This window comes from Pan troglodytes, chromosome X (assembly GCF_028858775.2).
Source record: "Pan troglodytes isolate AG18354 chromosome X, NHGRI_mPanTro3-v2.0_pri, whole genome shotgun sequence".
NCBI classification, from domain to species: Eukaryota; Metazoa; Chordata; class Mammalia; order Primates; family Hominidae; genus Pan; species Pan troglodytes.
In genome coordinates this window covers 101,748,069-101,762,918 of record NC_072421.2, presented here as the reverse complement: position 1 = coordinate 101,762,918, position 14,850 = coordinate 101,748,069, and the positions used below count along the sequence as shown (strand labels likewise).

Sequence of the window (14,850 nt, the reverse complement as noted above, 5' to 3'; positions counted from 1 at the left end):
ATTCCACAGCATGTTCTCTCTACAAAGCATCATTCTAAGAAGCTAGGCTCAAATCCAAGGTCCAATACATACAAGCTGCATGCCTTTAGGTAAATTAACCTCTCTGTGACTCAGTAACATCATCTGTAAAATGCGGATTAGAGTATTTACCTCCATAGGGTTATGAGGGTTAAATGTGTTAATATTTAATCTTACTTTGAACAGCCCTTTGTATATATTAACAGTATATATTGAATAGTAAGAATTAGCTAAGTGTTAGCTATTATCATTTCAATTAATCCTCACAACAATTCCATGAAGTAGGTGTTTTTCATTATTTCCATTTTACAGATGAGAAAACCAAGGCACAAGGAGATTATGCAACTCACCAAGTTAGTTATTTAACAAGTGGCAAGCAAAGCCAGCAGTCTGGCTTCAGGGTCCCTGCTTCTCAACTATTGCTGTGCTTGACATAAATCTGGTATACATAAATCTGGCATTCATAAATCTTGAATTCGTAGCTATTTTTGCCTAGGATGAGATTTAATTAGGTATTTAAGGTTTTCAAAAAGTAAATCAATTTAAGTAAGGGTGTTAAGTAAATACCGTCCTCTCTGGTACCCAGATATGGCAAAACTTGCAAAGGGACACATGAACGACTGAGGTTTAGAAAACATTGGTAAACCGTGGAAATCTAAGATGTGACAGAACACACCCATACTGTTGCCAATATACTAGGTAGGCTACTTCACACCTTGATTAAACCCTGTATGGATTTCTTGTGTGATATAACATCCCAGGGAAAAATTGTTCGCCAGGTATGGAGCCCAAAGAGAAGAAGGCCTGCAGACTCAGCAGGAGCCGCCAGCCTTAGGAGGAAATGTCTTGCTTAAAATCAGAAAGGCTGTGGGGTTGTAACCCTTGAAATCTTTTTGCAAGTGAATACGAGGCAGGAGGACTTATTCATTAGGCACTGTAGTCGAAGTGCCCTAGGCCCACCGCACTTTTAGGGGCCTGTGAAAATGTCTTAACTGACTGGGCACGGTGGCTCACGCCTGTAATCCCAGCACTTTGGGAGGCCGAGGAGGCAGGACCGCTTGAGCCCAGGCGTTAGAGACCAGCCGGAACTACATAGAGAGACCTCGTCTCTACTAAAAACAACAACAAAAAAATTTGCAGAGAGCAGTGTCCCGCGAGCCTGTAGTACCAGCTATTTGGGAGGATCACTTGAGCGTGGGAGATAAAAGCTGCCGTAAGCCCTGAGGGCATCACTGCACTCCAGCCTGGGCGACAGACGGAGACTCCATCTCAGGAAAAGAAAGAAAAGAAAAGGTCTTAATTTCTTTTCAAATCATAAGAAAAAATTAATATAATCCATCCCAAATTATATTCATCCTTATACCAACACAGCTATAAAATATATATATTTTTTCTTAATGGAGGAAGGGGCCCAGGAAGGCAAAAATGCCTAGGGCCCACGAAAGTCATAATGTGGCCCTGACATGAGGGTGAGAGTGAGGGTGAGCCTCATGACCTCTGCCTCCTGAGCAGGTCTTCCAGACACCAGCTCAGCAACTAATGCATGCAGCATCCTGTCCCGTTAATATCCTCTCCGTATTGAGCAAACGTGAAGTGGTGGGCTGCGGGAACCCAGCAGTGCTGGATCCCAACCCTGTGGTTTAAGGACATCCAGCTGAGGCCCTGAAGCAAGGGGAAGAGGCCTGAATTAGTGTGCAAGAGAAGGAGGAGACCCCTCACACCCAGGAATTGTAAAGACTATGCCTCCCCCAAATGCCACCTCCTTCTACTCTTACCTGAAATCCCACTATTATTTACTCCTTTGAATTAAGACAGCCGTAATATAGTGAAAAGTGCACACATTTTGTAGTTAAAACTGGCTTGTATTGCCATTGGCAAGTTGCCTGGCTCTTTGGGCCCCAGTCTTCTGTATTTTTTTTAAAAAATGGGGGATGATAGGCCGGGCGCGGTGGCTCACGCCTGTAATCCCAGCACTTTGGGAGGCCAAGGCGGGCAGATCACGAGGTCAGGAGATCGAGACCACGGTGAAACCCCGTCTCTACTAAAAATACAAAAAATTAGCCGGGCGCGGTGGCGGACGCCTGTCGTCCCAGCTACTCGGGAGGCTGAGGCAGGAGAATGGCGTGAACCCGGGAGGCAGAGCTTGCAGTGAGCCGAGATCGCGCCACTGCACTCCAGCCTGGGCGACAGAGCGAGACTCCGTCTCAAAAAAAAAAAAAAAAAGGGGGGGGATGATAATGGTGGTTATCAAGGCGAAAGTAAGATAAATCGTGTACAGTGGCAAGCATAGGGCCAATTATTAGCAGGCTTTTAAAAATTCTTTTAATTTTTTTATTTTTTGAGACAGGGTCTACTGTCGTCCAGGCTGGAGTGCAGTATCCTGATCATGGCTCACTGCAGCCTTGACCTCCCGGACTCAAGCGATCCTCCCACCTCAGCCTCCCTAGTAACTAAGTCTACAGAGTTATTTTTATAATATTACGGATATTAACACGTCCTGGAGAACCTGCAAACACTTATTGGAGGGAGAACCATACAGCCTTCAATCATAGCCCAGGCCTTTTAATGTGATACATCACTATGGAGCAAGAATTCAGGAAGATAGTTCTAGAAAAAGGGAGGGGGAGGAGGAAGAAGGGGTAGTGGGGAAGGCGGGAACTCTCCCAGGTCCACAGCACAAACCCGGGGAATACGCGCGCTTTAGGAGCCTGCAGAACGGGCTTCTGCAAAGCGCGCTGCAATAAGAAGCGCAGGAACCTAGTACAGCAGACGTTGCAAGTGCCGCGCATCAAAAGACGGGGCCCCTGTAGTGTAAGCATTCTTGGATGCACTATGCACTTAGCAGATTTCTATACTTGCACTCTGACATAAGTTCATTACTAAAAAGCTTAAGTCCTTGGAGCTTTCTCAAAAAGCACGTTGGGTTTCTTGCAGCGTGCACCTGAGCAGCGGACTGCTCTTCAAATTCAGCCCCAAATTCCCGCTCCCGGAATGCACGGTGGGTTCTGAATTCAAAAATCCAGAGCAAGCAGCCTTCTAGCCAATCATTGCACCTTATCACTATCCTGACTTTGGCGCGAACTGTACAGAACTAGATAGTCCTATCCATTTGTCACTAATTTCTAGCAGGGGAGAGTCGTGCTCAGAACCCAATTGCATGGTAGACTAACAAGTTCACTTTCGCATGTTTGGGCTGCTGAACTTTCCGCGCTTTCCTCAACGCCATCTCTCGGTCTTTTCCGTGGGGGAAGCAAAGGGCATCGCTCCACCCAAGTGCTGCGGGGTAAAGACGGTTGGGCGGAGGAACACTTCCAAAATACCTCTCCACGGGCTGGTGCGAGGTCTCACCCCGCCCCCTCGCCCCCTCGCCCCCTCGCCCCCTCGCCCCCTCGCCCCCAAATCGGCTTTCACAACCCAGCCGCTTTTTCCAATCTGGGTCTCTGCTCAAGTTGGGAGTAGTTAGTTAAGCAGCAATTTGGGGCCACTGTTCCCCGCAAAGCATGTTCACTACCTGCACCATGCTTGCGCACGCTCGCCCTATTTTTCGTACGCCCTGGACACGAATGCGTCCCCAGGGGGTCGCACTCACAACTAGATGTACTGTGAATGCTAATAGGGGGCGTTTAACCGACGCGTGTGCATACGCTTTGAACCTGCGGAAGGCGCCGTACCGCTATATAAGGCGCGCAAGTGCCAGACGGCGCCAGAAAGAGGTCCCGGCGCCAGAAAAGCGCTCGCCCGAGCCATTGGTCCCAGAGCCAGTTCCAACCCCGGGATCGCCGCGGAACCCCGCACAGAGTCTGCAAAAGTGCACAGCTTTATCGACAGCGCCTGAAGCATGGAGTCTCTTCGCGGGTACACCCACAGTGATATTGGCTACCGCAGCCTGGCAGTCGGCGAGGACATCGAGGAAGTGAATGGTTAGTGCTTGGACAGGGACGGGAGCTTTCGCGAACTCTAAAAGAGGAATTTTTCCCTGGGAGAGGCAAGCGGACGGGACGCTGCGCGGCTGTCGCAGTTGCTCTTCCATAGCGGGTCCCCTGCCTCCTCCAGCCCACGCGCCGTGGGCTCCAACGCCCTGGTGTCTCTTTTGCTTTCCTCCCTTCCCAGATGAGAAACTTACCGTGACCTCGCTGATGGCAAGGGGAGGAGAGGACGAGGAGAATACACGGTCCAAACCTGAGTACGGAACAGAAGCGGAAAACAACGTTGGCACGGAAGGGTCCGTCCCCTCGGACGACCAAGACCGTGAGGGTGGCGGCGGCCACGAGCCGGAGCAACAGCAGGAGGAGCCGCCCCTGCTCGAGCTGAAGCAAGAGCAGGAGGAGCCGCCCCTGCTCGAGCTGAAGCAAGAGCAGGAGGAGCCGCCCCAGGCGACCGTGGAGGGGCCACAGCCGGCGGAGGGGCCACAAACCGCTGAGGGACCACAGCCCCCAGAGAGGAAACGCCGCCGCCGCACCGCGTTCACGCAGTTTCAGCTGCAGGAGCTAGAGAACTTTTTCGATGAATCTCAATATCCCGACGTTGTGGCGCGGTAAGTGGCTTGCCCCGGAGGCGCCCAGTTCATCCCGGGACCCTTTCACCGGAGCTAAAAGCCACGTAGGGGGCTCATGGGCGCTGGCTCCGCCCTTGGTTTTGGGGGGACGTGGTGGGGGGGGCGCGGAGGATGTAAAAGACTGGGGCGGGACTAGGGTAAAGCGAGTGAGGCAGGGTCGGATCCCGCCTTTATTTAAAATTTTGGCAATTTGCTCATCATGGGTTGTTTTTGCATTAATTTTGATACGTTTTAATATTGCATTGAAATATTATTTGTCTTGATTATCGAGTTTTTTAGCGCCATTTACATTGTGCGCGCGTGGCGAGCGCCTCACTCTTTTCGCCCTAGTAACCGCCCTGCCACGTGGAGCGCACTTTTACAACCAGGGGGCGGACTTTTGAGCTTTCGGTAGCCAGCGACCCCTTTCCTTCGCTAGCCTCATCGGAGCCCTCCTCATACCGACCCGTAGTGTACGAAGGGGCAGGCCTTTTCTGGCCAGGCTGGAATGGGGGGCGGGGGGCACCTGGACAGGTCAGAGTAGGGTTTAGGGGACCTTTCTGGCTTCGTTGTACTTAGCCTTCGCCCGGCAAAGAGCAAAAAAGAATTTCCCTAGGGCGCGCTTGGCCGATGTAGTTTGGAGTTCCCTCCCTGAGAGTTCACCTCTCCCTTTTACGATAAACAGAAATACTGTGGTTCAATACAGCGCTTTAAAGGTGTTTTGGCATTTAATTTTTTTTTGTTTTTTTTTTCACGGACGGACTTCCCAAGGAAAGATTTCCAGGGTTGTTCTCTGCTGTTTCACAAACAGAAGAATTGAGTCATATTCAGCTAACAAACCATCGGGCGCTTTTACATATGTTTCCTTTTTCTATCTTATTTAACAGCGAAGTTGTTAATGGGAAAAACCTCCCTAAAGCGAGTCCCAACCGTATTACAGAAAACTGCACTGGGAGGTGGGGGAGAGAAATAATGTACATTCATATATATATATATATATATATATTTTTTTTTTGAGACTCACTCTGTCGCCCAGGCTGGAGAGCGGTGGCGCGATCTCTTCTCGCTGCAGCCTCCACCTCCCGGGTTCAAACGATTTTCCTGCCTCAGCCTCCCGAGTAGCTAGGATTACAGGCATGCGCCACCATGCCCGGCTAATTTTTGTATTTTTAGTAGAGACAGGGTTTCACCATGCTGGCCAGGCTTGTCTCCAACTCCTGACCTCAGCAACCTCTTCGGCCTCCCAAAGTGCTGAGCCGAGCCACGTTCATATTATTTCATTTTATCCACAACTCCAAATACTGAATATTTGTAATTTTCTCCCCTAAGAGAGAGACTTGCAGCACGTCTGAATTTGACTGAAGACAGAGTGCAGGTCAGTAAATCTTGAAAAAGCAATTTGGCAGGACAGCCATTCTAAAGCATGCTTTAGGTTTTGTCCTGGACATTCTCAAGCTGGTGTTTTCTGTTGTCTTTTCCATGGTTGACAAATAAGTTTTGAACAGTAGGGGCTTTAGTGGTAGAAAATAGGATGTGTAAACTTCAGATTATGGAAATTGCTCATAAACAGAGGAAATATGATTTCCTAAAGGAAAAAAAGATGTGTTTTCATCTTCCTTCTATATCTGTATCTGTCTTTCTCTCCATATAGTGTATGCACATGTATATGTACATATACACATTTACGTACACATATATGCACATGTATACACATACATACATACATATATCCCAATAAATAAGATTAACCTTCTTCTAACACTGGTATCCTCTAGGGAGAATGTTAGTTTTCCCTAAAGGATTACTTCTATATGGAGTCATGTTCGGGGCTCAGTCTGACCTCGGAAGTATTCAAATTAATGCACAAAAGAGCTCAGTTTTATAAGAAGGTTCAACTGTACTAAATTATTTAAAATATTTAAAACCTAGCACAAGCACTTAGCTAAATGAGTGAATTTATATTTAGGCATTGGGGTGAAGGAGTAATTCACACACAGAACACAGTACTAAAGTAGGGAGTGGCAGCCCTAAATTTTAATTTTTTGGGAAGATTTTGATGTCAGCCTGAAAACATTGCTAACATATTTCAATTAAGTGGTAATGGGGAAAACATTTGTAAGCTTTGGAAAACTGTCTTTAAAAAATGAAACAAAAAAAGAAAGAAGAATTTGAATAAAGTTCCCTTACCTAAGAAGGGTGGAAAGATTAGAGAAGAATTGTATACAGTCAAACACATGCATTGCAGATGTCACACAAATTCAACTTTATGAAACTACCAAATGCATAAGAGAATGTTCGCTTTTTTGTAAACACCTTAGAAAAAACATCTTAGATGTTTTATTCTTTTTGGTGATATTATTTTGAAAAGGTGGGTTTTCTGGAATTTGATTGATTAGGGGGTTCTCTCAGTTCAGGCAAGATTCTTACCTGTGTTGATTTAAAATACCTTTTCATTTACTCAGGCAGTTATGACTAATTTTGCAGGTCATGGGATCAAAAGGTGACTGTTTGAAATTACAGAAGACCATAGCTGCATCAAGGAAGTATTTGCAAAAAAATAAATTAAAGTTAGAATGGGCTTATTAGCTTTGCCTCAGGGTGTGTGTGTGAGTGTAGTGATGGAACTGCACTGCACGCCTGTGGGTGTGATGTCTGGAAAAGCAGCCCAACAAAGTAGACCACTGAATGCTGGAGTCCTGATGCCACGGGCCCATAGCCTCAGGTTGGGATGACGTATCCTCTGCCTTCTCAGGGAAGCAAGGTAAACTCAGAGGAAAAGAAGAAAGGTTTGCTGAGCTGCTTTTTTCCCTCCCAGGGTTTACATAGGCCTCTCAATGGATTTATGAAGGAAGGAAGAAAGAGCCAGAAAATACAAAGAAGGAAAAAAGACAATGTTCTCATCTATTTCCAAATTCTATAGCATGAATATCCCCCAAAGACACTTTTAATAGACACTCCCCTCCTTTTCTTTGCAAATATAGTAGACTTATTTTATGAAATCAGTATTGAGAATACAGACCCAATATGGGCCCATACCAAAATTTGCCGTCTGTTGGCTTTGGTTATGTTTAGGCAGGGGTGACCACTAGCACATCTGAGCCCCTCCCTCACTCCTCTAAGATATTTCAGCAATAAGAAAATAGCTTCACCTGTTGCAGTTTAAAGTCTCAGTGGCATATAGAATTCCATGTTATGTTTTTTTCTATTATGACGTTAACTGTTCAAAATACTAAAGCAATTCATTTTTCCCCTCTGAAGGTTTGGTTTCAGAACAGAAGAGCCAAGTGGAAACGAAATCAGAGGGTGCTAATGTTGAGAAACACTGCTACTGCTGACCTGGCCCACCCTTTGGACATGTTCTTGGTTGAGGCCTATTATGCTGCTCCTGCTCTGGATCCTGCTTTGTGTGTTCATCTGATGCCAGAAGTACCTAGACCACCTGTGCTGCCTGTGCCACCTATGCCACCCATGGTCCCTATGCAACCCAGGCTACCCATAGCACCTATGCCACCCATGGCACCTGTGCCACCCGGGCCACACATGGCGCCTGTGCCACCCTGGCCACGCATGGCGCCTGTGCCACCCTGGCCGCCCATGGCGCCTGTGCCACCCTGGCCGCCCATGGCGCCTGTGCCACCCTGGCCGCCCATGGCGCCTGTGCCACCCGGGCCGCCCATGGCGCCTGTGCCACCCTGGCCGCCCATGGCGCCTGTGCCACCCGGGCCGCCCATGGCGCCTGTGCCACCCTGGCCGCCCATGGCGCCTGTGCCACCCGGGCCGCCCATGGCGCCTATGCCACCCAGGCCACATGTGCCTCACACTGGCCTGGCTCCTGTACACATCACATGGGCCCCTGTCATCAACAGTTATTATGCATGTCCCTTTTTCTAAAGTAAGGTCTTCATAACAGTTTTTCCAAAGTTCTTTCCTGCCAGATAGAAATTGTGCACAGCACAGCATCAAGTAATTCGTTAGATGCTTGTTAAATGAAGTGGGTAGGTGAACAAAGTTAACGAATGCCCTGTTATTTTTGTAGGCCACATAATTGTAGTATTTTCAATAAAGATGTGACTTAATAGTACGTTGGTTTTGTATGCCAAATGGGGTCAGTAGAATATGGATGGGAATTGCTAAGGGAATGCAATTTGAATAGAATGGTGAAGAGACCTCTTCTCATCAGGTAATATCCCTGAGTCACCATCAATATGTCCTGCACATCACAGTTTGCCAAGTGCCCATGATGGGTTTACATTGACCCACCCATTTTCCCTCCACACCTCCCCCCACCCCATCCTCACCCCTCCACCCTGCCCCATTGGGAGCATATAAATGTGCAGGATGGGAGTCTAGTAAGAGAACAGTGCGTTTCCAGGGAGGGCCACGTTCCATTCATGCTAAGGAGCTCAGGCTAAATCATGGACTCTAACAGAAACTAAGACGCTACTCACAGAGCCCTGAGGGAACGGGGCAGCCAAATGTGCATCTAGTACTCTCCAAATTCTGCTCCCTGCCCCATTTTTTTTTTCTTTTGAGACAGGTCTCTGTCGCCCAGGCTGGAGTGCAGTTACGTGATCATAGCTCATTGCACCCTCGAACTCCTAGGCTCAAGCGATCCTCCTGCCTCAGCCTCCTGAGTAGCTGGGACTACAGGTGCACCACCAAGCCTGGCTAGTTTCTGTTGTATATTTTGTAGAGATAGGGGTCTCATTGCAGTGCCCAGGCTGGTCTCAAACTCCTGTTCTTGAGCGATACTTCTGCCTCCAGCCTCCCAAAGTGCTGGGATTACAGGTGTGAGCCACTACACCCAGCCTGCCCTCTGCTTTGTGGAGGAGACAGAGGAATAGGAACTATTCTGGCCCAGAGGTTCTGCAACTTCAAAGGAGACACAAGAAGGGGCTCCATCAAGACCAGAAAGAGGTGCTCTGTCTTTTCTCCACCATTAGGCCAGGAGAACCTATTACTGTAGCTTCCCCAGCTAAGAAGTGGGCAGTCACACCTTCCAGTGTGTTTTTCACCTTCAACATCTTTGAGAGAATCTTGGTTCCTGCCAATTAAATTGAAAGGGAACCTTTTGGTTTAGTGCTGTTCAAAGCAAGAGATGGTCCCTGAGCAGTGTTCCAGAATAATCACTCACTGAAAAGAAGCTGTCAGACCTTTGCTATGTCTGCAGTCTTTATGCAAATCTGCCTCGGTAGGAAGCAACAAAAACCAAAATGGGGGAGTGGGAGGAGGCCAAGCCTACTATTTTTTAAACATTTAACTTTTTCGTAGAGCCTTTACTTTTGAGCAATTTCTAGCCATTTGCAGTAATTTTATGAACACATTTTATGCTATGAAATGATAACAATGGCTTCAGATAAGGGTGTCATAGTTATACCAGAATTTCTTCTCACAGGAGGCGGGCTTGAGGGGGTTATCAAAGACAAGTTGCACAGCAGTTACATGCTCCCAGTTTGAAGGGCAGCTCTGTTTTCTCAGAAAAGCATACTTTTTTTTGCAGTGTTGCCTGATACTTTTTTTTTTTAAGACAGAGTTTCGCTGTTGTTGCCCAGGCTGGAGTGCCGTGGAGAGACCTCGGCTCACTGCAACTTTCGCCTCCCGGGCTCAAGTGATTCTCCTGCCTCATCCTCCCGAATAGCTGGGACTACAGGCGCCTGCCACCATGCCTGGCTAATTTTTTGTATTTTTAGTATAGACGGGCTTTGACCACTTTGGCCAGGCTGGTCTCGAACTCCTGACCTCAGGTGATCCACTCCCCCTCGGCCTCCCAAAGTGCTGGGATTACAGGCGTGAGCCACCACACCGGGCCCGCCTGATACTTTTTATTCCTTCCTTCTCTCCCTTCACACATAAGGATGTCAAGCATTAGCAAAGCAGTTAGAGTCTTAGATTAGATTATATCTAAGATTTCTGCAGCAAGGAGGTCATTACCTCCCCAAGAGTCCCAGTCTCTGATGGGAGTGAGAAACATCCAGGAATGCATCTGTGATGCCCATTGCCAACCTCACCGGGTGATTTTGAAACTCAGCCTTTCTTGTTTCCCATTGTTTCCCTTTTGTTAACATCTGGTTTCTCAATGCTTTAAGTCCTCTTGGAGCTACAGGGTCTGTACAAATAAAGGTGCCAATACCCCATCCAGCCTTGCCACCCTGAGACTCAAAGCCAAACAGCATCCAGCACACGAATCCCACAGTTAATTCATAACCAATTGGACACACACAAACATAGAGCATTTTTTTTCATCTCAGGCAGCCTGGAAGAAGCAAAAATACGAATATTCTTTTGCATACGTGAATAGAGTCTTCAAGAGACATTTATATTATTTTCAAGTCATATCTACTTCTTCCAGGTTCCAGATGATTTAAGGAGGGATAGTGGGATGGGGACAGGAAATATGCAAAACATTCCTGCAGATAAATACTTCCTCTTGGCCAGGCACGGTGGCTCACACCTGCAATCCTAGCACTTTGGGAAGACAAGGTGAGAGGATCACTTGAGCCCAGCAGTTAGAGACCAGCCTCTATATAGTGAGATCCCATCTTTACAAAAAATTTTAAAAATGTAATTGGGTATGTTGGCACATGCCTATAGTCCCACCTACTCAGGAGGTTGATGTGGGAGGATCACTTGAGCCTGTGAGGTTGAGGCTGCAGTGAGCTATGATCGAACCACTTTACTCCAGCTTGGGCGACAGAGCCAGACCTTGGCTCAAAAAACAACAACAGAAAAATAAACACCAAAACAAAACAAAACAAAAACAAAAAACAACCTTCCTCTCAGTCTAGGCTTTAAAAGGAGGACGTCTTCTACAATAATCTCAGAAAAAGCATGTCTCTCTCTCTCTTTTTAGGGACAGGGTCTCGCTCTGTAGCTAGGACTACAAACGTGTGTCACCACACCAGGCTAATTTGTTTTTTGTCTTGTTTTGTTTTGTTTGTTTGTTTTTGTCAAGACAAGGTTGCACTCTGTTGCCCAGGCTGGTCTCAAACTCCTGGCGTCAAGCAATCTTTCCGCTTTAGCCTCCCAATGTTTGGGGATTAGAGGTGCGAGCCACTGCGCCTGGCTTCTAAACAGCATTTCTCTTAAAGCGTGTTTCCAATTCCCTAAGACATGGATAAGAATTATTGTAATATAAGGAAATTAATTTATAAAAAGCCTTTAGAAATTAGCTCTCAGCAAATAATGTTTACCTCTCATAGATGGTCTTTGCAGAAGTTAGTTTTGGCTGAAAAGTTATGAATGTGATCTCAGGAGGGGTGCAGGAGCTTCAGCATTGTGCAGTACTCTAATAATTCTGGATATGCTATTGCTTTCTAAAATTGTTTCACATTGAAGAACATATGCCAAGGAGCTTTCACAATAGTAATTTTTATGGTCAAATTAAGCAGGGAGAAGGTGAGCTATTTAGGGGGACAAGAAGCCTCTTTGAATAAAACTAGATTTATATAACTTGGATCTTGTTTCAAATAGATGTCATCAGAACTTAGAGGTATAACTTGGAAGTGCCTGAGAATCAAAATTCTAAGCCATTACTTGGACTACAAGTACTTAGAAAAAAGGGGCAAAGAAAGAAGGGACTAGAAATAATTCTTTAGCTGAGAATACAAGGGTCTCCCTTGAGATAGGTGTGAAAGGTGACTTCTTAAAGAGAGAAATTACTGTAAATATATACAAAATAGAAGAACAGAGTGGTTTGACTTTTTTTCAAAAGAACAGACATTTGCCCGAATTTTGATCATGGGGTGTTATATTTAAAATTGGGCATGTTCTGAGCATGTATGGATGTACTGTTTTTCTACCCAATCATTTGGAGCTGGTAGCTCTAGGAATTGTTGAAAACCTGAAGGTAAAATATGGTGCTTGAATAGAGTCCTGGCCAGATGCAGCAACTCATGTCTATAATTTCAACACTTTGGGAAGCTGAGGCCGGAGGATCGCTTGAGGCCAAGTGCTTGAGACCCTCCTGGGCAACATAGCAAGACTCTGTTTCTACAATTTTTAAAAAAAATTTATCCAGTAGTCCCAGCTACTTGGAAGGTTGGGGCAGGGGGATGGGTTGAGCTCAAGAGTTTGAGGCTGCAACGAGCTATGATTACACCATTGCACTCCAGCCTGGGCAACACAGCAAGACCTTGTCTCTAAAAATAAATGATTAAATAAAAATTGAGTCCTTTACTGAATTTCCTAATTGGTAAATCCAACTTTGTCTAATTCAAATTTCTGTATCCCAGGGACTCCTACTGATGGAAGTAGGGGAGTTAGTACAAAGTGGTGCATAGATCCTGGAGCAGGGCTCTCAAACCTTGAGTGGAGGCCCTCTGGAGGCAGTACATATCATAGCACAACCCTCATCACACACTCGTCTTTCTGAGAATGCTGCATGAAATTGGGGGAATTCATCTGGGACTTTCCTAATGCTCCCTTCCAATTAGTCAAGGCAGTAGGGTGACCCAAAGAGAATGAACCCTTTGCCCCAGACACCTCCTTTTTCCTAGCAGGCACTTTCTCATGTTCCTTTGCAAATGAAACAAACATTCCTGAGTCCTGCAGTAAAAGTATGGCAACCACAGGGAACCAATACCATCATTTCATGCCACTCTTCCAAGCAATGGGCCTTTCTCTTTCTAGGGGACGTGCAATTTAAAGGAAGAGACCATGGCATTCTTTTCGAGTGGAAGGGGGCTTTCACAGCCATCCAGTGCACTCTCTTCATTTTACAGATGAGGAGACACAGGCCCAGAGCAGCGGAATGGTCTGCCCAAGATAGCATGCAGAGTTCATCTCAGAGAAGGCCAGCTTCTGTATCGCCATGGCCTCCCTTGGTGCCCAGGACTGCCCAGCTAGGGGCAGCACATACCACTGCAGGTGTAGCTCCTCAGTGCGTATCACCTCCAGCTGCCCAGACCTTTTTCCTTCAAGGGGCTATAAACTCAGGGCTCCTCCCCAAGCCTCGGCACTGGGCCATTTTACCTCTAGGAAAAGTAAGCAACTTCCCCTGAAGGCATGCAGTATCCTGGTGTCCACTCTTGAACGGCTGAACAGCAGGGGCTTGAGAGACTGATGCAATTTGTACCCTCGTCACAAAAGGCCGAGTGTGCTTCCACTACAATAATCCTCATTTCCCCCAATCCCCTTGCAAAGCTGTGCCTGCCAACTGGCAGCACAGCACATAAGCAACAGCCAGTTCTGGGCTTGTGTTGAATTAACTTTTTTTGTAAAGTAGGCTAATAGTTTGGAAACTGTCATTATGCAATTTGTATTCATTTTGAAATGTGGTTATTTATGCTTTGCCTTGATCAATGTCACACTCTCTCCTTCTCAGATGTTAGCACAGCACTATGGGGCAGGGACCCAAGGTGCAATTGGTGTAAATTTAATTTTCAAATGCACCCCAATGGTCTGTGTGCCTCCCCATGAGAAGCGCAGATCTTAAGGAGACTGTCTGGATTCCCAACATTTACATGCAAATATTTTTAGACTCTAGGAATACAAAAGACTCTTTCTGAAAGCACACTCTGTTGTGCTTCACAAACAAGGGGGCACAAGTGATTGAAGAGATGGCATACAGGCATGGGCAGCATAATTGATACACCTGGACCCTTCTGAAACACAGCCCCCAGACAAAACTAGGGTCTCTATGAAAACTGTGGAGTTGGAACACAATTTTCTATTCCAGGCTCAAGAATCTTGGTTCAGGAAATAAATAAGAGGCAGAGTAGAGACCAAGGAAGAGTCTCTGACCAATTCCCTTTGAACAAGAGAGACAAAGAGATGAAGCAGATGTTTGAAGTCAGGAGTAGGAAATCAGGCTGTGGTGACCTAGGGGAGAAAGAAAGCCATGTCTATGGCTGGGGACCGAGCTGTTGCTGTGGTGTGGGGAGATAGGTGGTAAGTTGGCACTGCCAACTGTATAGTGTCTCTGGGAGGTAGCCAGTGGGGCTCAAGGAGGTGGCTCTAGCCAGCAGGGCTTTACAGAAGAGAAGACAGGAAAAACAGAACACAGGTTCATATGCAAATCAGTCCCTAGTATCTCTTTCCCCAGGCCCCATCACAAGGCAAAGCAATGCGGCTGCCCTTTCTCTTTTCCTCTCATTCCTACCTTTCATTAACTCAACTGATCATCCCAAGGGGCCTCTCCGGGACTGAAATATTCATGAGGAAAGAGGGAAAACCAGGATAGAGAGGGGGTCCTATGATATGATTGTCCCTGGCCAAGGTGCCCAGCCCCAGTACCTCAAGAAATACCCAGGATGGTTCTATTTCTTCACTTTAACCAGAAGGAATTTCCAAGCATGTCC

The 14,850-nt window shown here is 46.7% G+C and overlaps 1 protein-coding gene across 1 annotated transcript; it reads left to right on the top strand.

The window, feature by feature from the left end:
* The first annotated feature begins 2,664 nt into the window (after positions 1 to 2,664).
* ESX1 (ESX homeobox 1) lies at positions 2,665 to 8,633 on the top strand. Its single transcript, XM_001138237.7, has 4 exons — positions 2,665 to 3,938; positions 4,129 to 4,552; positions 5,882 to 5,927; positions 7,811 to 8,633. Exons 1-4 carry the CDS (start codon positions 3,857 to 3,859, stop codon positions 8,441 to 8,443), a joined length of 1,185 nt encoding a protein of 394 aa, XP_001138237.3. The 5' UTR covers positions 2,665 to 3,856; the 3' UTR covers positions 8,444 to 8,633.
* The last annotated feature ends 6,217 nt before the right edge of the window (positions 8,634 to 14,850 follow it).